Source organism: Ptiloglossa arizonensis, chromosome 5 (assembly GCF_051014685.1).
Source record: "Ptiloglossa arizonensis isolate GNS036 chromosome 5, iyPtiAriz1_principal, whole genome shotgun sequence".
NCBI lineage: Eukaryota > Metazoa > Arthropoda > Insecta > Hymenoptera > Colletidae > Ptiloglossa > Ptiloglossa arizonensis.
Genome location: NC_135052.1, coordinates 4,230,971 through 4,256,927, shown reverse-complemented (window position 1 = coordinate 4,256,927; position 25,957 = coordinate 4,230,971). Strand labels below are relative to the sequence as shown.

At 41.2% G+C, this 25,957-nt stretch overlaps 2 protein-coding genes across 20 annotated transcripts in view; one reads left to right on the top strand and one right to left on the bottom strand.

Moving 5' to 3' along the window:
- LOC143146994 (uncharacterized) overlaps window positions 1-25,957 on the top strand; it is a 284,039-nt gene that overhangs the window by 200,194 nt on the left and 57,888 nt on the right. The gene's annotated exons all lie outside the window — the stretch shown is intronic.
- On the bottom strand, window positions 14,448-24,505 carry LOC143147639 (uncharacterized). The gene is made up of 7 exons (XM_076313049.1): window positions 24,484-24,505; window positions 24,327-24,363; window positions 24,030-24,144; window positions 23,274-23,618; window positions 20,772-20,877; window positions 20,088-20,296; window positions 14,448-15,108 (listed from the first exon to the last, which is right to left on the bottom strand). The coding sequence occupies exons 1-7, from the start codon at window positions 24,503-24,505 to the stop codon at window positions 14,500-14,502; spliced, it is 1,443 nt and encodes a 480-aa protein (XP_076169164.1). The 3' UTR covers window positions 14,448-14,499.

The window sequence follows — 25,957 nt, the reverse complement described above, 5'->3', positions numbered from 1 at the left end:
TGGAACGTAACTCTCGTATCGGAGTCAAAAACTGCGAGTATCGAAAAGAAGGATGAGATTCGCTGAGAAAAGTGTATCGCATCGAGGAAAAGAAAATATATTTCTGAAAATACGAATCAATGTTTTATACGATAGTATGCATAATTACAAATGGAAGAAATGGTGTAGAAATCGACGATGGAACGTTATAGTAATGAATCGTAAATAGTGGAAACGAAAAATAGAATCGAAAAACAGAGAGCCATTATTTGCGATGAAACGCAAATCTATTTTGCTTTATTTAACTTTCGATCCAGTTTTCTCTTTCACCGCATTATCGAGTCACGTTGAAAGAAGCAAAATGTCTTTGGTTTTATTAATTGTCGATTCGAGTTACACGATTTCGTAACCGACGATATTGTTGCCCATCTTCTCTTTACCAGAAACATTCACCGTTCGAAATAACTGTCTCCTACCGAAGTTGATACGTTGATTTATACCGTGATTGGTAAATCGATTTCGTTTTGCTCCGAAGACGCAAAATTGAGAAATAATTTAATCGATGCATCGTCTCGTCCACCGAGCAAAAGCTCGCGATGCACATTAGAAAGCATCGGTCGTCGAAGATGCGCAAGAATATCGCGAAGTAAACGTACGAAGGTAATAATATTTTGTAAAAAATACGTTAGACTCGGTAGGAATTTGAATTTCCAGATGCACTTTCTCGAGTATTCGAAATTCCTTCGCGCGCGATTAAATATCGATGAAAAAATATAAATACACGGGTAGAATCTGCTTAGACATGCAAGCAACCGCTCCGAATCGAATTCTACGCAAGATCTAAGTCTCGATCTTAACCTCAGAGTCGGTGAAAGTCTGATTCTCGAGGATTTATATTGACCGGATGACCGTCAAATTTTACATAATATAAAATAAAGAACACTTGTTCCGATCAAGGTTTTGTTTACATTTCCTGTCTCTTTTCGCGCGATTTATCCACCGTTGAAAATTAATATTTGTATATAAATCGCGAGCGTGCCATCGACGTATCATATACGAAGAATTTCACCTTTCGTCGCGTATCGTAAACTGATAAAAATATTTTTCGATACGTCGTCTTACTCGGGGAAAAAATTGTTTCACGTTGCACCACTCGTTACTTCGAAACAAGTTTTCTTACCACAGAGAATGTTTCGTCTCGCCAAGAACAATAAAGACGTTTCAAATTAGAAAATCGGTTTTCCTAAATTACCCGAAAACGCAATATGTAAAATTTGATACGTCTGGAAGCGATGTTCCAGATAAACGGTTCGTAATCAAAACCGTGAAAGAAATCGATAAAAATGAAAGAGATCGTTAGCAAAATTACACGATCCAATAGCAGCATCGATCGCAAAATGTCCAAAAAATGAACACGATAACAATCGACAATTTGCTAAATCATAAAGAATAGTGAATGAAATTGATAAAATTAGAAAGATCATTGGCAAAATTACACGATCTATTGAATATTGTTCAAAAAGTCATTTCGTTTTGCGAAATGGAGAATATATAATTTAATAGAACGTTTGTACGCTCTAAAAAAATCGTGTTTCATATTCACCAAAAAACACGAAATTACTTTCCGAACAACCGGATGATAACAGCATCGGTGTAAGAAAAATTCGTTTCGAAGTTACGTGTCCGAGAGAAAAAGCTCACTGCGCCCTGATGGAGGAACTAACATCGAGACGAAATAATTCTAATATTATGGAACGATTCGAATCGCTATTAACGATTTTAAAGATCGAAAAGGGGGGAAAAATTGGGTTTAGAGCCTCGACGGTTCGAAAGCAGCAACCCATGCGCGAATCGATTCGTTAAAAGCGATCGATCGCGGTGCCGGGAGGCAGGTTGCCTTCATTTTTAACCCAGATACGCCCCGCGGTGACACGCGTTCTTTCACGATTTTTATCGTTCAGCGTCTCGTTCTTTGATCGATACTCTCGAGTTGTCTGCAATTATACGCGCGCGCTTTAACGAGCGGCTGCTCCCCGTTCGATAATTATCGCCCAGTCTATGGCCGTTGCGTAAATCGATGCTCTGGAAATTTATTTATTTATTTATTAAACGGCTGGTAATTCTTTATTTTCAATAGGTCGCGCCACTCGCGTATCAATGCATTGATTGAACAGTCGATCGGAGAAATCCGTAGGATAATGTGCGAGAATGGACAGAGAAAAAGAAATAAGCGAAGAAACGAAGACGAATTAATAATCCTACGTATTGGTGGAATAATTAATCGAAGAATTTCATAAGATAATATACGAGAATGGACAGAGAAAAATGAAATAAGCGAAGAAACGAAGACGAATTAATAATCCTACGTATTGGTGGAATAATTAATCGAAGAATTTCATAAGATAATATACGAGAATGGACAAAAAAAAAAGAAATAAGCGAAGAAACAAAGACTAATTATGTTGATACGTATTCATAATCCTACGTATTGATACAATAGAATAATTAATCGAAGAATTTCATAAGATAATATACGAGAATGAACAGAGAAAAAAGAAATAAACAAAGAAACAAAGACTAATTATGTAGATACGTATTAATAATCCTACGTATTGATACAATAGAATAATTAATCGAAGAATTTCATAAGATAATATACGAGAATGAACAGAGAAAAAAGAAATAAGCGAAGAAACAAAGACTAATTATGTTGATACGTATTAATAATCCTACGTATTGATACAATAGAATAATTAATCGAAGAAATTCATAAGATAATACACAAGAACGAACAAAAACAAAAGAGATAAGCAAAGAAACGAAGAAGAATGATTTAGATGGTAGATAAATATATAAAATATATAAAATTAAGTACGCTGATTAATTAACAGATTTAGGGATTCTAGAGTATCGTAATCGGAGCTATGTAAATTACATGTACGAGTTATGGTTACGAGGTGATCCAGTTTAGATGTATAAAAAGTGAACATAAGTAATGAAATATTCCTCAAGGATCGATACGGAAAATAAAAATTGATTTTCTCAGGCACCTGGGGTCATTAATATCATTGATCGTTGACGTTTCTACGCGCATTGAGAGCGATCGGGTCAAGGAGAAGCAAAGATCGTCTTGCTCCAGTGACCGAACATTTGGCAATATTAAAAGATATCGAGTTCCTTAGACATCGTTATTCGAGTTCTTTATATGTAGATTGATAATACGCTCTTTGTGGATGTTCAACTATCAGCATACAAGGAGTATTCACTTCCAGAGAGCTCTCGAGCGATATCGTTGATGAATAAATTTCACAGAAACGATCCAAGAGTCTCACGAAACTACGGAAATGGATACAATAGTTTACTTAATGTAAAAATTTGGTAAAGTAAATTTAATGAAAAATAACTCGAATTCGTAGTAACGATAATTACTTTCCACCGATCGAAAGAAACAGTGTAGCAATGATCTATAGGTCGATTTCCGGCCGCTACGACATCCGTTTACCAAGAGCGCGAGCAGGGCCGGCGCCATTGCTGTTGGTAACCCCGTGCAACTGCTAATTTACGCGACCATCCATTAACTTAAATTATACATAATTAAAAACGAACGAAACCAGAAATTCTAAGTTTAATGTGCGGACGTGGCTAGATTAATACGATCGTGCGATAAAAGTCACATACCTTTCATGAAACATTCTATTACGGTTAAACACACTTCTTATTGGTCTTGTACGTGTATTTTTAATATTTCCAGCCCCGAGCCGTACTGTTCGTTACCTGTTCGATAAGTACTGCTTTCGTCCTGCTTGCAATTTTCGCCAGTTTATCCTTAACAATCGCCCGAAAACTTTCCTCGGGGAACTTCGTTACTCGGAACCGGAAAATATAACATTGTAACGTGTAAAATTTGTACTGAATATTTCATTCAACGATTCGAATTCGAATTTTAATTCATTTGTCCGAATGAACGACTTGTCCCATCCCTGCTCGTAATTTATCACGACGTGTACACGACATCGTAAGAATTTGCAACAAATGCCTTGGTATACGTCGAAGAAACCGAAGAAATTCGTATCAATGATTAACGAATATGAAACGTCACGAAGTTACAATTTCTTCGGTTTCGTCATCGTATTTGATCCAGATTTGTAACGCGTATTGGACAAGATTTAATAACGTTTCCTTACGTAACAATATTATTGGCACAAATGACTTGTCAAGCTCGAGCACCGTTTCTTTTTTAAACGTACTTTCTCCCTTCTCCTCTGAAACCTTCACGAATCGATTCACGCGACGATGTTTCGGGATCGTTGAAATCGATCAACGTTGCAAATAATCAATCTTTTTAATCGCTAGGATTCGTCCTTTTTCGATTCGCGTGGGGCCGATCCTGGCCGCGCGACGCTGGAATTCGCGCAAAACAGGAAGCTCGGTATTTAGTCGATTAACCGGTTAATAAATACCTTTATTGCGGCGGCACGGTAAAACGATACCAGAACGTTACGCTAAAACTCCTTTCAAGCGCTAACACGAAGTCGCTCGAAAGCCCAGGCGAGATTTATCGAGCGTGTTGGGCGTTTCCTGGGGCGAAACACAACGCGTCGCGCCGCTCCGCGCCGCGCCGCGCCGCGCGTCGTAATATCGGCCGGGATTACGTGACGAAGACCCGTTAAAAGGGCCGAGGAACGACCATAAAATTTGATCAGGCGAATTTTCGGTGAAAGTGAAAGCAATTCGACGAACCCGGAGTCCGGTGAAACCGAAGTTTTCTTCCGTTTCTCGTCGTTGTCGCTACACTCGGTTTTGTTTACGTCGAGTCGTACTCCTGGTGGAATTCTAGCGGCAAAATATGATCCGGGAGTAAATAATACGTTGTTCGATAAGTTTCGTCGCTCGATGAAACTTATTAAACAGTACTGTTCAATGTAGTACTGTTCAATATAGTACTGTTCAATATAGTACTGTTCAATATAGTACTGTTCAATGTAGTACTGTTCAATATAGTACTGTTCAATGTAGTACTGTTCAATGTAGTACTGTTCAATGTAGTACTATTCAATGTAGTACTGTTTAATGAAGTACTGTTCAATGTAGTACTATTCAATGCAGTACTGTTCAATGTAATACTATTCAATATAGTACTGTTGAATGTAGTACTATTCAATGTAGTACTGTTCAATATTGTACTGTTCGATAAGTGTTATGGAACGACAAAACTTATTAAGCAATCTAGTATCGTTGCAATTGCTGGAAAGTGTAGTCTAGAGCCTTCTGTACCTGTCCTCGACAACTCGAACGCGACGAGATGATTAATTATTTCGAATGAAACCCACCTGGTGGAATTGCGTTAAACAGAAACGACTCAAAGATGATCATCCTTGCAACTGTTAGGGACTAGAGTCCAGAGTCTTCGATAGTTTTAATACGACGAGACACCCAGTTATTTCGACTCGAAGCTTCCCGATAGCGGTGAGCACGAGGGAGTAGATATTTTTAGATCGTGATCTTCGAATCGATGCGGGTTATAGATGTTAAAACCTCCGTTACCCGTGTACGCCATGACGCAAAAGTCTCGCTCGTTTGTACGTAACTCTATCAACAAAAATCACTCGAGACGGGAGGTCCTTACAATTACTGGAAACTGAATTTCGTGATTTTTTCCAACCATTCTCGGCAATTCGAACGCGACGAGAGGTCCAATTATTCCAAATCAAACTGTACTAAACCCACGGTGGAACTGTATTAAACTCCAGCGGCGATGATCACCCAAGAATAAATATCTTTTCAATTGCTAGAAAGTGAAGTCCAGAGTCTCCCGTACCAGTCCTCGATGACTCCAATGCGACGAAAGGCTTAGTTATTCCGAATCAAACCCCCCCTGATGGAATTGTATTAAACTCCAGCGGCGAAAATCACTCGAGAGTAAACATCGTCGCAACTGCCTGGAGACTGGAGTCCAGGGTATTCCGTAACCCGTCCTCGATAATTCAACTACGACAGGAGGTCTAGTTATTCCGAGTGAAACTCCCTGGTAGCTCTGGATACTAGGGGATAGATATTTTTAGTTCGTGATCTTCGAATCGATGCGGGTTATAGATGTTAAAACCTCCGTTACCCGTGTACGCCATGACGCAAAAGTCTCGCTCGTTTGTACGTAACTCTATCAACAAAAATCACTCGAGACGGGAGGTCCTTACAATTACTGGAAACTGAATTTCGTGATTTTTTCCAACCATTCTCGGCAATTCGAACGCGACGAGAGGTCCAATTATTCCAAATCAAACTGTACTAAACCCACGGTGGAACTGTATTAAACTCCAGCGGCGATGATCACCCAAGAATAAATATCTTTTCAATTGCTAGAAAGTGAAGTCCAGAGTCCTCCCGTACCAGTCCTCGATGACTCGAATGCGACGAAAGGCTTAGTTATTCCGAATCAAACCCCCCCTGATGGATTTGTATTAAACTCCAGCGGCGAAAATCACTCGAGAGTAAACATCGTCGCAACTGCCTGGAGACTGGAGTCCAGGGTATTCCGTAACCCGTCCTCGATAATTCAACTACGACAGGAGGTCTAGTTATTCCGAGTGAAACTCCCTGGTAGCTCTGGATACTAGGGGATAGATATTTTTAGTTCGCGATCTTCGGATCGATAGTGCTTATGGACGTTAAAGTCTCGGTATCTAGAAACGTTACATAGTAGTATTCCACAGAGAAGGAAAGATCGACTCTGGGTTGAATGGAACGCAACGAAAAGATATCGCGAGTAGCGATGGGATCGAGTAACGAGTAAGACCGAATCCCTGCTGATTAGATTCGAAGCTTCTATAAGTATTTCGAGAAACGAAAGTGGTATTTCTAAATTCAAGACTCGTATGAATATTTTTCTCGACAGACGAATAAATTTTTACAATCTACACGAACAACATTTCTTACACGAAAATGATCAAACGAATATTTATGAATTTTCCTGCTGAAATACAAATTTTATAATTTTCTAACGGTTCGATTCAATATTCTAATAAATAAGCACGTGATCAAACGAATACTTAGGAATTTTCCTGCTAAAATACAAATTTGATAATTTTATAACGGTTCGATTCAATATTCCAATAAATAAGCACGTTGTCGTTTAATCGCCACCCGATACAGCTCAACTGTACTCGAAACTCGTGTAAAGTATGAAATGATCTCGGGTCACGGTACTTTGGAACACACGTTCTTGAACGATTACCAAAGTTTAGAAAATGTAGCAAAGAATGTTGGTTTATTTTCTCCTCCGAATAAGAACATCCCCCGAGGGCTCCTTTTCGAAAGCATCTTGTATTTCGTTCGCTTCCACGGTGTTGTTTCAAGGTTAAAATCGTACGGCGAATATTCCCAACTGGCCTCTGAACGGCCACATCATCGTCCAAACTGCTGGTCATCTGACCTGCAATAAGTCTAGCTTTATAGAGATCGTAAATGTAGCGATTTGTCTTACGATGATGCGCACATCGAGTTGTAACGATGTTCTATGACAGGGCCGTTGAGTCCATTCAACGCAGCTGTGTCATGAAGCAGCTCGTACAACCCCGCGTACTCAACGATTATACACATTCGAACGATCGTATCGTAGATGTAGAAATTATTTGCAACGGTTAACGTTCAACTGGTCGTATCGTAGATGTAGACATTATTGCGTCGTGATTATAAAATTATTTCTAACGATTATCATTTAACTCGTCGCGTCGTGACTATCAAATTATTTGTAACGACTATCGTTTAACTGGTCGCGTCGTCGATGTAGAAGTTATTTGTAACGTGGATATAGACATTATTTGTAACGATTATCGTTCAACTGGTCGTGTCGTGGATGTATAATAGAAATTATTCGTAACGTGGATATAAAATTATTTGTAACGACAATCATTTAACTGGTCGCGTCATGGATATAAAATTATTTGTAACGTGGATATAGCAATCATTCGTAACGACTATCGTTCAACTGATCGTATCATAAATGTAGACATTATTGCGTCGTGGGTACAGAAATTATTTATAACGATTATTGTTCAACTGGTCGCGTCGTGGATGTAGAAATTATTTGAACGTGGATATAGAAATCATTTCTAACGATTATCGTTCAACTGGTCCTATCGTGGATATAGAAATTATTTCTAACGATTATCGTTCAACTGGTCGCATCGTGGATGTAGAAATCAGACCACGAAAATTCGTCGATAAATATTGGTTTGTTCGAAAAGTAATTTCATTTTTTTTCTGGTGAAAAAACGAGACACGATTTTTTTATAGCGTCGAAACATTTGATCAAATGATACATTCTCCATTTTGGAGAACGAAACCACTTTCCGAACAACCTAATACGATTCACCGGTTTACAGTGAATGACTCGAGATGCACACAATCGGATGAGTTTTCATGGTCAAAATCGGTAGGTTAGACGTTCAAGGGCCGACATAAACGGACGACTTGTTGTCCGGTCTCGTAATCACGTCGTTGCGAAATACTCTCGAGCGGTGAAAGTTTCGGGATACATCCTGGTCAAAAGCATCGGACTCGACCGAACGGATGTAGCATTTCTTTCGTTGCGCAACAACGCGCATCTGTTACACGTAACGTTAGTATCCACCAACACGAGAGCCATTATGGTCGAGCGTTAATAGTTGTGTCAGCTCTGGACGTTTATCGCTTGGAAAACACTGCGGCGACGTACGAAATTAATCCCTCGAGTGGTCTACGGACGCAATAATCTATTATTAGGAAATCTCTGTCCATTCCGGAACATTTTTCTCGGGCAGCTTAATCGTGTTACGTACGATACGCGAAAACAAGACGAAATACGCAATTGTACCGATTCTAATTACAAATTCATTTCTCATGCGTACAATACTCGATCGTTCCTCCGCTGATTTTTTCATTTTATATTTTAAATATTTAAAAATAATCAGAACGATACATCGACAAATTTATATTCCTTTTTTCATCCGACGACCGTGTTCGAGTTAATTTGAACACAACGGTTAAACGGTTAAGGAGTTCGATCAATTCCAAAGTGAAATAAAAGTCGATTTTTCTAGGCATTTTCTAAAACGCTGCATACAAGATTGTAAATAATTATCCGTAGCGACGTCATCGTAGATCGACGAACTGTTCGACCTTTTTTTTTTACTCGAAACCATTTTCGGTCAAGCGTAGCCATCCGGTCTCGAGTAATTTTTCCTTATCGTTAGTTGCACGCCTTACGAGAGTTCCCTGAAACGTCTGACCCAATACGTTCCGCAATTCCTTTCGAGACTAATCTTTCTCCAACATCGATCCAAGGATGTCCCGTCACCGGTCGCAAATCGCTAATCGCACTCTCGAGCATCGAAAGGTGCACTCGAATCGTTTCCCCCGATTAAAATTAAAAATTCACCAAAACCCCGTTCAATTGTTTGCGTTTGATTACCTCTGCAGCGTGTCCCGGCGCGTTAAATCCGATATACAGTAAAACCTCGATTAACCGGGGATTAATTATGCAATTTCTCGATTATCCACGGTCTTGGTTTACCAGGGTCTCGATCAACCGGGATAATTGCTGTTCAAAACCAGTTCGAGGATAAACGTAGAAAAAATGAAAAAAATCTCCCTAAAGAAAACGATTCGACTAACGACCGTGTTTGACGATGTTTGAAGCGAGGAGACGGTACATTGGAAGTGAATTTTCATGAAAAATTCGCGGAAACGACTACGAGTGGGCAATTAACGAAATTCCATTTGAACGGATATACGTATCGGTCGGTATTTAAAAGTAAACGTATCCTTTAAGAACGAAAAGCTCGTTTCGTACGGGAAAATACGTTTTCGATTATCATCCGTGTGTCGTCTCCCTCTCGCGAGTAAACCGATTAATCGAGATCCTGTTTAACAGCTTTAATATTCGATCCGCGGTACGCGGTAAAAGTGTCTATCTTTCCGGTGCTGAAATTTCATTCTCCATCGGAGTGTAAAACCGGCGCGTAATGTGTTGAAACGCAAACAAGTCGTACACGACTTCACGGGGTATTCCAGAGACCGCGGAGCGGTTCACGAGTTTTGTAATTTGCCCACGGATGAAAAAAATAGCCTACATAATCCGTGCTCGGGACTGGCGGGTTATCTCGACAGAGCCGACGGAATCGTTTCGCGGGAATGTGCCCTGGCTAGGACACGCGTACAGCGAAAAAGAAACGCACTTGCCCTAGATGGGCGTCACGGATGCAGAGGCCGTGTAATGGCTCGTTTGCGCGTAATCCGTGAGAATCGTTGCGAAACTCTTGTCGCGAATCGACGACGCGTGGTGTTGTCGTGCCGCGTCGCGTCGCGTCGCGACGACGTAACGGCGCGTGGCATTGTGTTCCACGCGCGGCTTTCCGCAACAACTGGCGAAAGTGCTCGCGAATCATTTAGGGTGGAAACAACTCGAAGACGCTGCGAGCCGCGAGCTGCATCGCCCGCTCGATCTAATTATTTACGAATTATTCGGATGCGGGGATCCCATCGCGGGGAGGAAACGAGAGCTACCGCGGTTAGGTGGATCCTCGACACCGTATACTCGCGGCCCAGGGTTGTCGTTTTCTACAGAAGGACTGAAATATTCGGTTGTTTGGAAAATCGTTTTTTTTTTTTGTGAAAATGAAACCAAGAGTGTATTAGTTAGAAAATGAAACCAATAGTGTATTAGTTAGAAAATGAAACCAAGAGTGTATTAGTTGGAAAATGAAGCCAAGAGTGTATTAGTTAAAAAATGAAACCAATAGTGTATTAGTTTGAAAATGAAACCAAGAATGTATTAGTTAGAAAATGAAGCCAAGTATTAGTGTATTAGTTAAAAAATGAAACCAAGAGTGTATTAGTTAAAAAATGAAACCAATACTGTATTAGTTAGAAAATGAAGCCAAGAGTGTATTAGTGAAAAAATGAAACCAATAGTGTATTAGTTAGAAAATGAAACTAAGAGTGTATTAGTTAGAAAATAAAACCAAGAATATATTAGTTTGAAAATGAAACCAAGAGTGTATTTGTTAAAAAATGAAACTAAGAGTGTATTAGTTAGAAAATGAAACCAAAAGTGTATTAGTTAGAAAATGAAAGCAAGAGTGTAGTTTAAAGTGTATAAACATTTTATTAAATTAAATATTCTCCATTTTGGAAAACGGACTGACTTTCCGAACAACCCAATAATTATGAACGTTTACACGGAACGTCGACGATGTTTCCACTGAGCGTACCGAGTTAATGAAAAGTACGAATAAATTGTGTAACAAAGTGTACAAGTGTGAGTTCGATTTTCGTCCTTTTCGCAGGATATAGATTTGGGATTTGGACTTTGTTCGATTTGGTAGACTGGTACGGAACACGATCGTGCTCTCGTGGTAGTTTTATTTCTTTTTATTTTTGTTTAAGGAGGGATACTGCTCTGAGACGTTAAAAATGGGTAAATTTTACGAATTTTTTTTCTAAGTAGTTACTAAATGAAAAATGTGTCTTTTTCGGAGAATATAAATATAACTTTCAGCTTCATTTTACAATTTCGCGAAAGTAAAAATCGTACAAAATGGCGAAGTTATTCGCTGTTTCCAAAACCCCTTGTACCGAAACGTTGTTTGTTGGCCACCACGGTTAACAAGAACTGGGATGTTTGAAATAAAAAAATTTTGTCGTTTCGTAAACTAGAGACTATTATCTAAAACGTAGCGTATCATTTTTCGAAAATTTCAATAATTGTAGAAATAGACGACGTTTGAAGAAAAAGCAATCATTTTTATTCAAAAAAAAAAAAAACGATTTTAACCATTCATAAAAGGTTAAATAATTAACATATTTAAAAAGTCGTACGCTACATTGTAGGAAACTCCATGGAGAATATTTCTATAAAATTTCAAGTAAATCAAATATGTAGTTCCGGCGATTTCGCGTTGACCAGGTTGAAAAATATAATTTTAAAAGAAACGTAAAACGAGTTCATTTGTCGCTGCAACTTCGCTAAACGTTTGAATTTTTAAATATCATTTCGACGTAACGTTCCACGCGCTTCAAACTTTAAGAAAATAAAAACAAAACGAAAAAAATTCATTTCTTTGACTTTTCAGGGTGGTGTCACCTTAATAATCAAATTTAATAGGTGCAACCGAATGCTTCGAAGTTCTATACAATCGAGACATTTTTTGCCCAAAGATTTCGAACCATAATCGAACTTGACAATGCTTTAAACGTATTCGTCGGATACATCGTACCAACTCGATGCACAAACGTTCCCAGCGAGCGTTTCATACGAATCGAGTATTCGGTACGCGTACTCTCGATGTAAACCAGTCGAGAGTATTCAACACCGTTACATAGGCGCCATGCGAAAACTATAAACAATGTCGCCTATTGACCGACGATCGTCTTTGTTTACAGTATGCACCTACTTTGGCCCCTTTCTCGAAAAACAACTACCAAGTTGAATATACACGGATACCACTCGTCACCGAATCGAACCATCATCGTGATTCGTTTTCTTTTTCATCTCGATCCCTTCTCGAAAGGACTCTCGATCTACCAATATTTGATCGACCATCGTCTTTGTTTACAGCATGCACCTACTTTGGCCCCTTTCTCGAAAAACAACAACCAACTTGAATATACACGGATACCCGTCACCGAATCGAACCATCATCGTGATTCGAACGTTTTCTTTTTCGACTCGGTTCCTTCTCGAATTGACTCTCTATCTACCAATAATTCATTAGTTGCAACTATTCGCGAGACCAGAGTAGAAATCTGCTTCAATTTGCAGCGATGACTAGCGATTCGCGCTAGTACTTCAGACTCAATGTCATCACTGGCGTTCACTTCGGTGTACATACCGTTCACTGTTCTTCCGTTAAAGAGAACTTAAACAAAGCAGATTAAAATATACCTCTGAAAAGAATGAAAAATATCAAAAGATATACTTATCTTTGAATTCGTGAATTGAATTTTTCTTCTATTTATATTCCCCAAGTTGAATTACCGGGTATTGAGAATCGTATTTAATCGTAACGACGTGTAACGGACTAAAAGAGAAATTCACATTTATCGCAATTAGACTTCGATAGTCGTAACAAGTATACCGAATAATTTATATCTCGCGCTGTTATCCGTGTTCGAAGATATACGAGATTAAAGGCTGGTCTCAAAAGAGGAGAAATTTCACGCAATTGCCACTGGTTTGGTACAAGTGACAATTATACATTTTCTCGACGGTTCACAGATAGTTAGATACGAGATTGTTTACTCCGCGCGAAACATTTTATTTTTCTCTTCGATATGGTTCATCTTGCTTTTAAAATGGAAGGTTAGTCTGTTTTTGAAATCGACGCTGTATCGATTCTAATGTTGGATCGTGTACGTATACAATGTTTCAAGATTTATCCGTACAATTTGTAAGCAGTATTGGATCACACGTTTCGGTCAGCCTCAACGCAATCTACTTATCGACAGAGCTCTCGTTAACCGATAATTGATATTTCTCTCTGTAACACGTACAAACGCAAAAACGTAATTTTCTTCGGTTTCTATAATCGACGAAATTCGCTTGAAACGTAACAAGAACGTACGCATCTCGAACCGTTTCTCATAATTCCACTCCACCGTGGAAAACTTGAACAGTTACTAGAGACAATTTCTTGAATAATATACTCGTCATTGGTGAATTCAACGATATTGTACCTATACGAATAAACGGATAAATTCACCGCGAACCGTTTAAACGACCAAAGATCCGTGAATAGACAAATTTATTAATATTTCAACACCCGCCGTACATTCGGTCTCAATCGTTCGCATCGATTCGTTCCATCAAAAAACAACACCCCCGTTGAACTCGCATCGATAATTCTCGTCATCGTTTCGCTTCGAACGTGACCGTAACCCTCTTCCAACACACATGCACACACACAACACACGCGTGTCATCGCATCAACATTTCTTCGTATCGACGATCCGAGCCGAGTTCGCGCGAACCGGTGAACACGCTCGCGCAATGTCGCGACCGCAACGTAAAATGGCACTCGCGTTGCGTTTCTTTTTCTCTCGTCTCGATATCGATCTGTCCTCGAGTTTTCTACCGTCGAACGTTCGTTCGAGTTTTTCCGAAGATTGCGCGGGCGGTTCGGCTCGTTTCGTCCAGATATTATCGCCGAGCGAGCGAGTAATCGAACAATGGCGTTACCATTTATCCAAGAATCACCAACGATACGATTCTCCGATATGTATCTAACGTATATCGTGCACCAAATAGAGAAGATTCTCGCGATATCCTTCGAACGAATCCTGTTTCCAAAATATTTCGATCCACGTTGGTACGTCGATATAGTTTAACGAGAGATTCTTCGGTGAAATGGCGCGAAATGGTAAAACTCGTCGCATAGTTTTCGTATTCGTTGCTGGACTCTTTACCGGTTTGAATCTGGAGCGATCTCGAAACGAATACGGCGAACGTGAACGTCGTTCGTGGAAAGGTTTCCGGAACGTTGCTCAAAAGTTCCCGCAATGGTTCTTCACGTTCTTCAAAATGGCACCGCCGAACACGCGAACCGGAGTTCTCGTCCACGATATCAGCATCAAAGGACCGCCCAGGAAAGGGCTACCACGGCCGATCTCGCAACGAACGTGCGACAATTTCACTAATTGCAACCCGAGGGGGATGAAGTTTCTACCAAGCTTGGACCGTGCGATTCTTCCAGCGAGTAACCAGGGATTGATCGTTTCACTAGCGAGCTCCGTATCTCTCGAGGATGTCCTCGGTTGCAAGGACGCGTATCGGCGTACACGTCTACCGTAGATCGACGGAAAAACCGCGTAGATCGTTCGCGTTCCCCGAGAAACGTCGCGTTGCATCACGTTCGGTGGAATTCGGGCAAAAAGTGGGACCGTGGCGTAACTGGAGACAGAGCTAGGCATCGAGATCGCCTCCACGGAGGATTCTCGCTTATTGTTCCTAGTCCGTGGATCGAAGGCCGAGGCCAGAAGAAGGTTGAACCCCAACACCGAGCCCTCGATACCGTCTTCGAGTCCTTTGTCGAAGTCTGTGTACTCTTGACCCACCACGATGTCACCACCGCTGGGTATTACGTGGCCCACTGTCTGGAAACGATAGATACACGGTTTAAGACGTTGTTAAATAGCCACGATGGTAATAGTATGCTGGATAAATTTTATCGTTCGATAAGAAACGGAGCTGTTCAGTTCCTTATTTTATATTTTGTGAAATTTTACGCTCATTCGATTAATGTACATCTTCGAGGATCGTACTTTCACCGACTCTGAGGTTAAGATTAAGATTTAGATCTTGCGTACAGTTCTCTGTGATAAGAAACCTTGTTTCGAGGTAACGAGTGATGCAACGTAAAACAATTTTTTTTCCCGAGTAAGGCGACGTATCGAAAAATATTTTTATCAGTTTACGATACGCGGTGAAAGGTGAAATTCTTCGTATATGATACGTCGATGGCACGCTCACGATTTATATACAAATATTAATTTTCAACGGTGGATAAATCGCGCGAAAAGAGACAGGAAATGTAAACAAAACCTTGATCGGAACAAGTGTTCCTTATTTTATATTATGTAAAATTTGACAGTCATCCGGTCAATATAAATCTTCGAGAATCAGACTTTCACCGACTCTGAGGTTAAGATCGAGACTTAGATCTTGCGTAGAATTCGATTCGGAGCGCTTGTTTGCATGCCTAAGCAGATTCTACTTGTGTATTTATATTTTTTCATCGATATTTAATCGCGCGCGAAGGAATTTCGAATACTCGAGAAAGTGCATTTGGAAATTCAAATTTCTACCGAGTCTAACGTATTTTTTACAAAATATTATTACCTTCGTACCTTTACTTCGCGATATTCTTGCGCATCTTCGACGAACGATGCTTTCTAATGTGCATCGCGAGCTTCTGCTCGGTAGACGAGACGATGCACCGATTAAATTATTTCTCAATTTTGTGTCTTCGAAGCAAAACAAAATCGATTCACCAATTATGGTATAATAAATTGCTCGATAAGTTTTGTCGTTCGATAAGAAATGTAGCTATTAGATCCGTTGTTTTATTTTTCTAAACATGTGTGAAGTTTCGTGTAAATTTATGAACTCATTCGTATATTTACAGTTGTTCAAAGTTGAAGTTTCGTAGTATTTTTTATTTTTGTCATAATTAGTACATCGAATATCACTTTGTCATATATTTGTTTATTCACGGACGGGGAGAACTCTTTGCACAAAAATCAAACGAAAGCGTGGAACCATTCTTCGAATATTCCTCGTGGAGAACAGAGAAATCGAAAAGATTCGAAAAGACTTTTACCATTTTGCAATCCGAAACTTCGTTACGGAAAAAATTCTTTTGTTTAGAATTCTTTGCTACGTCGTCAGTTGGAATTGTCCCATTGTATCTTATTAGGATCGATAACGATTTCTGAGACCGCAAATTGGAATGGACGTTTTATATTAGCGATCTCGCATTTTTGTTAACACCCTGTACAAATCGCGAAAGTAACAACGCGATTAACGTAAGAAACGTGAAACGTATAGGAGCTGTTTGCAATAGTTCTTGCTCGACGTAATTGAAATTGGAACGAAGCAATAAAGGCACCAAGGAGATGTAGATTATTGCTACAATTGTTTGTCAAATTGCATAATCCATCGACAGGATCTGTGTGTTTGTATTCGAGAGGTATAAAACTCGGATTGAAACAAAGGGAATTGCTCGATCGTTTTTTCCGAGCTATTCATCTCGTTTGCTCGAGTAACTGTGAGCTCTCTATACGAGTATCGAGTATATTGTATAGGAGAGCAAGGTGGAGACATAATCCTTCTGTCTTCGATGGTATTAATTCGTGATAGACGTTTACGAGGCTGTAGGTGTGGTTGTTGAAAGACACGACAAGATTTATGGATGTACAATTATAATTCAATATCGAAAGTTATTAAACAAAAACGGTATCCATTCGATACGTATACGAATGTATCGATGCATGTTTAATATTTCGTGAAAGTGTCGGCTACGTACTTGGCGGTTTCTCGAAAGTATCGCTACATATTTCATACTTTTACGAAAGTATAGCCACGCATTCGATTTTCTACGAGAGCATTGCTACATGTTTGATACTTCTACGAAACTATCGTTACACGTTCGATGTATTCTTTGAAAGTACGGCTACGTATTGTTCCTTGAAAATAACATTAAACAGTTGAGTATTCAAAGAATGCAACATTGTTGCACGATGTTTCGTGGTTCTACGTTTCTTTTTCTTTTTTAATCGTCAAGATTCTTCTCATCGATACAATTGTTTCTTATTTCTTATACATTTGCAACGTCATAGTTGCCCACTCGGTATCGCGCGAAATTATCGATCCATTTGTTTCCAAAGTATTCGTTCCGAAAGTATTGCTATCCGAGATGTATAGAAAGTATAATATCTGAAATTTCGTTTCCCCCTCGATACTTCCTGCTATATACTTTGCTATTGAATCGCTCGAGTACTTTGGATGCCTAATTGCATCAGTTCCATCGCCATTGTTAAGGCCTGCATTAAGGACACGTGGCTGAGTTTACGCTACGTTCGGGAGGAACAATAGCATTTTTTAGATCGTTGCTGGCCCTCGGCTCTGATTCGTTATGTTTCATAACAGATTCACGACGGCATAACTCTCCAGTGGCTCACTGGATGATGTTCTCATTTGTCGGCATGAGTCACCGCGTCGGTCATTGCTTGATGTTGCTATTTGTCAACGTGTGCCACGGCTGGATCACGATAAGCAAAGAGTTTGGGGCAACAGCACAGACAGACGCCGTACAACGGGGATTTTTATTGCACGATATTTTTACGTTTTAAGAGAAGGTAAACAAACATTTTTACGATTGCCTTCTCTGATGAATACTTCCCTTTGTATCCACAGTACCGTGTATGCGCAACGTACACGGTTTTGAACCAAATTATATCATTGTTGCAACATCGACTTTTGTTTCCTTCTCACGGATTATTATCCAAGATTGTTACACCGCTCGTTCGGTGCGAATTTTTAAATAAAATGATTAAACAGTAGTGCAAGAAGTCTAAACCTAGATTCGAAGCGAATACACCGACCCGACAGAAGGATTAAATATTATACTACTGTAAATATTTATATACTGTAAATACTGTAATGTATATTACTCTATTTTACAACGTTAAAAATCAGAATTCAGCGATCATCGTCGTATTTGATCATTTTTTTAGACAAAATCGCTTCTCAGGGTAAGATTCCAAACGATACTCGTTAAAAGTCTCCGAGCGCGTCAGAGTTTGTGACTTTTATCGAGAAGTTGTTCTGTGTCCCTCGAAACGCTGTACCCAAAGACACGCATCGCTCTCGAACGTCCACCGAATTCTTAGAAATCGTTGCTCGGCTGTTGGCATCGATCACGAGTTGTCAATTCGTACTGTCAGCTGTCAGAATTTCGAGAAATTTCGCGTCTCGCGAGAAACTGTTTTTCGAATACATCGTACTGTTTGCCCAATAACTCGACCCAATTTCCTGTTGCCCGAATTCCAATGGATAATAATCAGCCGGCGGCGGTTTTCCCTTGGGCGAGGGTGGTTGCCCTGTACCATGTTCAAATTCCATTACGAAATATAGAAATTTAACAAGGGACGTTCAACGAACACGGTTCGACGAGATATGATTTAAAGTGATCGCTAAAGATCACTTTAGCGATTGAGAAAATGATCGATCGTTAGAGTCACTCTTGACGAGTGAAGTACGTACGAATCGCGGGGGTTGAACGGACTTTTTTCAAAACGAAGAGGGCAATTGTAAACGCGAACGAGGAACGTTTGGGAGGATCGAGGCGACGTTCGCGAACAGTGGCGAGGAATGAATAGATTCCAAGACACGTGACATGGATATGCAACACGCGCGCGTGTGCCCGTGTTTGCGCGAGAGAGAATAAAAAGTCCGGCACGATTGAGGATCAGTTAGCGAGTCGAATTGAGAGTCTCTCGAGTCACGATAGTTAGCGTGTTGACCCGCGAGTTACGATCGTGTGGAAAGACACGTCCTATTCGCCTCTTCTCGCGTAGCTTTTCGATCGTTTGGATTTAATCTCGAGCAGTTCGTTTCGATATACTTTTTCCTAATAACCCTGATACGTTCTTCTTGTCTTTTTCGATCCATCGTATCCTCGTAATGAATTTTCTACAACCGAAGCTGTTGTAACAGACGTTTTCGGGTGATCGATTCCGCTGTCGTAATAAACGTCATTGAATGACTCTGCTATTGTAATAGACGTCATTGAGTGACTCTGCTTTTGTAGTAGACGTCATTGAGTGATATTTTCACGAGTCTTCCGAGTGCATCGGAATGTGTCGAAACACGAGTTCCGGTTGTAAACGAACACAAGTTTCGAGATTGTGGCCCCTATAATCGGGACTTGAATTAAGTGCGTTTCTTCGGGGCGTTTTCTATCCATCGTGTCTCTGTGGTATATTGTTTTTCCTCTCAATGTACTATAAAATTACATACACGAGTGCCATACATTCGGGACATTTTTAATCCAAAGAGTTTGAGTGTACAATCGGACATAAAAATACTTTAAGGTTAAAAACACGAGTTTGGAACTTTTTCTACCTAACTTTAAGCGTATAGTCGAACGAAAGGTTAAGGTTAAGAACAAAAGTCTCTGCCCCTTACAATCCGTGTTGATTATGATTTCTTTTCGTATAGGGTACAATACCAAACACTGCTCACAATCGATACTTACCTACTAATTCTTTTCAAAGAAAACATTTTAAACATTAAACGGACTCGTACAATTTTCTTATTCTCCATTTTCGTCCCGTTTCGAGCTATAGAATCTCCATGATCTTCGTACGGTAAATTTTAACCAACGACGTACACGCATGCAAGTAAATGCACTCGAATTAATTTCCCAATGCATTTTTCTTGAAAACGGAGCCACCGTTGCAATTCTTTCATCTTTCAATATTTTCGACATACATCTAGCCACAGAATCTTCCCCAATCCCCTGTACCACGAATTTTGACCCACTTTGTATATCGTGCAACAGTTTACGAACCTTTTCCGATCGGCCTTGAACCCAGAGATGTCCGTTGACCCACAGAGCGTAGAGACCGGCCTGGTTCTCCCAGCTCTGGCACACGTGATACCAGCGATTCTCGTGAATGTCGGTCGGTGTCGCGAACACCGTCGTCCCACCGATTTCCAGATGGACGCTCCTCCCATGCGACGATATCCACGCTCGTACTAGACGATCGCGCTCGTTTTCTGTCGGAAGCGATCAACGTTACTCGAACGCTCGTGCGTTCGTTCGCTCGTTCGCTCGTCTCGGGAGCGGTTCTTTCGTTTCGCGGTAAAACTCGACCGAGATCGAGCCAACGAAAAACCAACAACGTTCGTCACGATCGACCGATTCTCCACGCGGCGAGAAATTTCTATCTCGACGACGATTTTTTCGCGTCGATCCGGCAAATTGCTACCGCGCGCGTGTGTTCGATCGATCGCGATCGTCTCGTACCGCGAACGGATCGTAACGAAACAAACGGGATATACTTTCTTTTCAACGTTACTTACTCGAGTACGAGAATACGGAATGAGAAATTTCTATCTCGACGACGATTTTTTCGCGTCGATCCGGCAAATTGCTACCGCGCGCGTGTGTTCGATCGATCGCGATCGTCTCGTACCGCGAACGGATCGTAACGAAACAAACGGGATATACTTTTTCTTCAACGTTACTTACTCGAGTACGAGAATATGGAATGAGGGTGCGTGAGATCGTTGGACTCGAGCCACAGGCAGAACGTAAACTCCGTCAGTTCTGGCACAGGTAATTCCCATCTTAGGAACTGCGGACACACCGATCCTCGTTAACGATTCGAGATATTCTACTTGTCGGTTTCAGACGCTCGCGTTTCATTCACCCTGCCGACATTCGGTGCGTTCACGTTTGCCACGAACGACGCCGAACGAACCATTTCGACAGACACGCGCTCTCAACTCCACGGATTCTCGATTGGTAATCTGTGTTCGTCTAAAACGGAATTCCCCGAGTTTTTCCACCGCACGAAGCAATGTAACTCGACAGGTGTCTCTCCAAATTTGATTCTCACGAACGCACCGATTCTAGATAATGACACCGGTCTCGACTGTTCGGGTTTAATCGGTGCGACCCGCCATGCGTCTACACCGGTCGTACGACGAGGAACGAACGATTGCAACATAATCTACACCGTTAATTAACCGTAGACGTATATCTACTTCGGAATTCCTAGAACTGGTCTCCAAATTTGAATCTTAAGGTCCGTTTGGATACACCGGTTCTCGTTAACGATCCCAGATTCTACTCGTCGGATTCCAGACACTTGGGTTTAACGGACGTAATAGCCGTTTATATTTACTGTTTCGACGGAATCTTGTCAACTGCACCGTTGATTACCATTCTACGTTCGTCTACATCAGGATTTAGATTCTCCGACCGCGATCCAACTTGGACGGAGCTACGAGAAGTCCGCTAATCTCTTCGAAAGCTTCGTCCCGTCGAGGAATCATATTTTATCGTTCGAAGCGTATTCCGCGTTGATCGTTGGCTCTGGATCGATTCCAGTTGGAAATGAAACCGAACGAAAATCAATTATACAGAGCGTATTGCTTTTCGGTCGGTCGCGAACGAGATACGCGATAGCGAGTAATAATAGGTTGTTCGATAAATTTTCTCGTTCGATAAAAATTTATGGTATTAGGTTGCCCGAATCCTCGTTCTTATCTACCCCAAAGCAATCCAATAGGATAAGACTGTACGTAATAGGTTGCTCGATAAGTTTTGTCGTTCGATAAGAAATTATTTTTTTAAAGATGATACTATGCTTTGACGAAGGTGTGCAAAACTTCGTGCAGATCTGTCGACTCGTTCGTAGAGATGCAGTTGTTCAAAGTTGAAGCGTCGTGGTATTCTTTTACAATGGAAAAAACGAGAAAACTTATCGAACAACCTAGTTAGATAGATGTCTTCTACGTGACACCTTGGTTGATTGAATGGCGTTTTTCAAACCAGGTGTGCAAAAGCAAAGCGTTTTAGAGATCGAGGGGCTATTCATTTAGAGCTTTCTAGCGATCTCCGCGTCTTTCTAGAGGCCTCGACATTCTTCTAGAGGCATCTGTATTCCACGGTTATCTTTAAGAGATCTCCGTGTCCCTTTAGAGGCCTCTGTATTCTTCTAGAGGCCTCTGTATCCCTTTAAAAGCTTCCATATCTGTCTAGAAGCCTCTCTATCCCTCTTAAAGCTTCCGTATCCTACCAGAGGCCTCTACGCTCTCCTAGAGGCTATTATATCCTTCTCTGAGAAACTTTACGCTCTTCTAGAGGCTTTCGTATCCCTCCAGAGACTCCCGATATATCGAAACAAAAACCACGTTTCGTGTGAAAATATTTTTCACCTTAATGAAGAAATACTCACCGATTTCAAGCGATTGCAAACTTCGTTCACCCGTGACGTTCCCTTCAGATGCTCTTAAAGAATCAATGTTCTCGTCCCATCGAAACTACCCTAACCGTTACACCAATCGCATACATTTTCCAAGTTCAACTCGCTCTTTCGTAAAATTTACGATACATTATCGTATCGATAATGTGAAATATTGAAATACTGGCGCGGTACTCGAATAACAACCGTGTCCTTCCAGAACCATTCGAGAAAAGAGTTTCTCCAAATTCCCGATTATAATTACCTTCTCTTCTTATAATTACCTTCTTCTTTGACGCGTTGCGTTATCGAAAAACAAACGCGATACGTCTGCGTAATCGAAACGCGCGAAGTTGTACCTCGTTTCGTTCGTTCGTCGTCGTTCTCTAAATACACGAACGTTGCTCATCGAGAGCACGCTCGAAATCCCCTAATGAGCAGCTATTACACGCGGACCGGGTCGTGTAATGCTGCGTTTGCATAATTGATACCCGGCCGAGACGCTCGAAAGTATCGAAAGTAGGTAGACGTTCATTGCCAACTCGTTTCGTTTCGAGGTCGCAGACGTTGCGGTCGCCAACGACTCGTTGCGTTTCCTGCTCGTGGAACGCCTCGGTCAAGATTTTACCATCGTGAGATAAAAAGCGATCGGAACGAGTGGCGGGGGGTTTGGAGTGTACGTAGCGTACGCATCGCGTGCACGTTTTCCGGATTTCGCGGGCAACAAAGTAACCAGCTTTCTCGGCTTTCTTCGGCTCGTGCGCGACGATGGAGTCTCTCACCTGTATGTATCCCTTTTGAGTGAGTTGTACCTTGTGCATGGGTGTTCCGCGTTGCCTGTACCGATTCTGTTCGGTCGTGGTCGTGATGCCCCGACACGTGGACATCGTTAAAACGAGGAGGATGAAACTTACAGGACCGAAGACCTTGCCTCGAAGAGCGTTCGTCGGCATCTCTGTCACGATTCGTTCATCCCTTCCCACCGGAACACTTCGATCCTCGTCGTCCGGTGTATCGTCCTCGATTTCTTTTATCTCTTTCGTCGTGATTTCTACTTCACAAAGACCCCCAAGGTTCGTTTCGAGACACTGGCTCGCGTTCGTGCGACGATACGTCTCCTCGGCTACCTTTGGACGAACGGATTCGCTCGAGTACGGATTGGACGCGTTGTTCTCCTCTTCGATCGGTTAATTGACGGTTATTCGAGCGTGTGCTCGAAACGAGTGCTCGAGGAGGAGAAACGGGGCCGGTACCGGCGGACTGTCCGCGGGAGTAAACAACACTAAGTCCGGTGACGGAGCGAGTCGAGTTCGGGCCCGTTACGAGAGCGGGCACGCAGAATCGGGCAATGGAAGGGTTGAGCAGAAAAAGGAGGAGGAGGACCTTGCCACGGATGCCAGTTAACGAACAGTGCGGTCGTTTAACTCGAGCACGTGATTACCACCATTTCCTTGTTTCCGCGCGACCCCGAAATTCACATCGAAGGAGGTCTCCGATCGCGCGCGCGTACGTCCGCGAGAAATGAAATTCTGGCGCACCTTCGCTGATTTTCCGTTAGTTACGCCTATGCGTCGAATGCACAGTCCGATGCTCGCTAACCAGATGCACGACAATCGCGCAGGGTTTCGCGCAGTGACACCGCGAGTTGTCGTCCTGGAAGTTTTCAGGGGATATTTTCTTCAACTTCGAACTCACAGGAACAACGTGTTTTCTTTTATGAACCCTCGAAATATGGATTGGCGAAAGCAGATTCTTTCCGACCGTCGAAGTGTTCACTGAATTGCAACTCGCGTGGAGCGATTACGAGCAACTCGACGGGGTCTCATTTTTGTTACTCAATGATCAGTAGATGAGTAACATGGAACGACAAAACTTATTTACCGAACGACAAAACTTATCGAACAACCTGGTATAAGGGTTGTTGTTTAATAAATTTATGTATTTCCGCGAAGAAATATTATCTATCGGTATATCTACGCACCGCGCGATTACGAGCAACTCGACGGGGTCTCATTTTTGTTACTCAATGATCAGTAGATGAGTAATATGGAACGACAAAACTTATTTACCGAACGACAAAACTTATCGAACAACCTGGTATAAGGGTTGTTGTTTAATAAATTTATTCATTTCCGTATAAAGAATTTATGGGTATACCCGTAAATTCGAACCTGAATCTTCTCGGTACCTTCCACGAGTATTTCGAAACGTAACACGATACTACGCGAAGATCGTTAATTGTCGATCAGAAATGCACGCATTTTTATTATTGGCAAAGGCAATCCCACATCAGAGTTTATTGCACGACGAATAGCGCGAAAGAGAGAGTGAAACGAAGCAATAACGAGCGACCGATAGAACGCATTGGCGTAGATGTAAACCTAGAATATTAATCGTCGACGATCAAAATTCTTGGATCTTTCGTAATATAATTCCGGTTGTAGAGAGGCATCGAAACACAACGAGGCGAAACGATAACCAGCGACGAGTAGAACGCATTGGCGTAGACACAAGCTTGCAAACAAAAATCTCGTACCTTTTGTAGGACAGTTTTGATAAATTCTACTTAATAAAGATTATCGTTAAGCGCGAGTATTACAGTTAAATGAATCCCGTGGAACAACTCTACCGATATTTTAACTACTGCAGTTGCCCCAATTTTCATCACTTTTTAAAATCCTCCCTTAAAGTGCACTATTTTTTTCTCCAAACCTGTGTCGGAGATACCCTCAATTTTATAATCAAACACGAAGAATTTTTAAATGTACTGTTTTGTACATTTCCCGCGAATACAAAGATTAAAAGGGATTGGATGGAGCAAAGACCTGGACTTGGTAACTTCCGATCTCTGCGTAGTACTTCCTGGTGTAATATTACTTGCAAAACGTACTTGTTCAAAACGAGAAAGTTGTTACGCTAGCAGACAACTCGCGTGTCTGGTGTAATATAGAATAACTGGGTGAAGAAAAAATAAATAAAATTTAAAAAAAAAGAAAACTTTAGAATCCTACCACCGGTGACAGTCACAGTCCCCTCGATCATGGTCGTTAAAGTTCCGAGAAAAGAAATCGTAAACGACCCACGCGCCTTTTGCTCGACCAATGCTCTCCGTTTCCGAGCAAACTCGAAATCGAGTAGAAAGCAGCACTTTCAAGTAGAATCGAACTCTGTTCCATTACAATTGATACTCCACGAGCACCGAAAAGTTTACATCTTGCATGTGGTATAACAACGATCCGAACGAACGAGTATCGAGTACAGATTCGAGTACAGCTCGTACGAAATTCTTTCGAGCTACTCGCAAACGCATTTTCGAATCTTGCATGTTTCGAAATCGATTCACCCTCGAATCTGGGTATCGAAAACTGCTCGTACAAACCTTCGTAAGCACAATGTTCGACGTCGTTTCGGTTAACGAGCTATAAGACTGTCCGACACCCTATAGCGTACCGTGTGATGAGGTAAA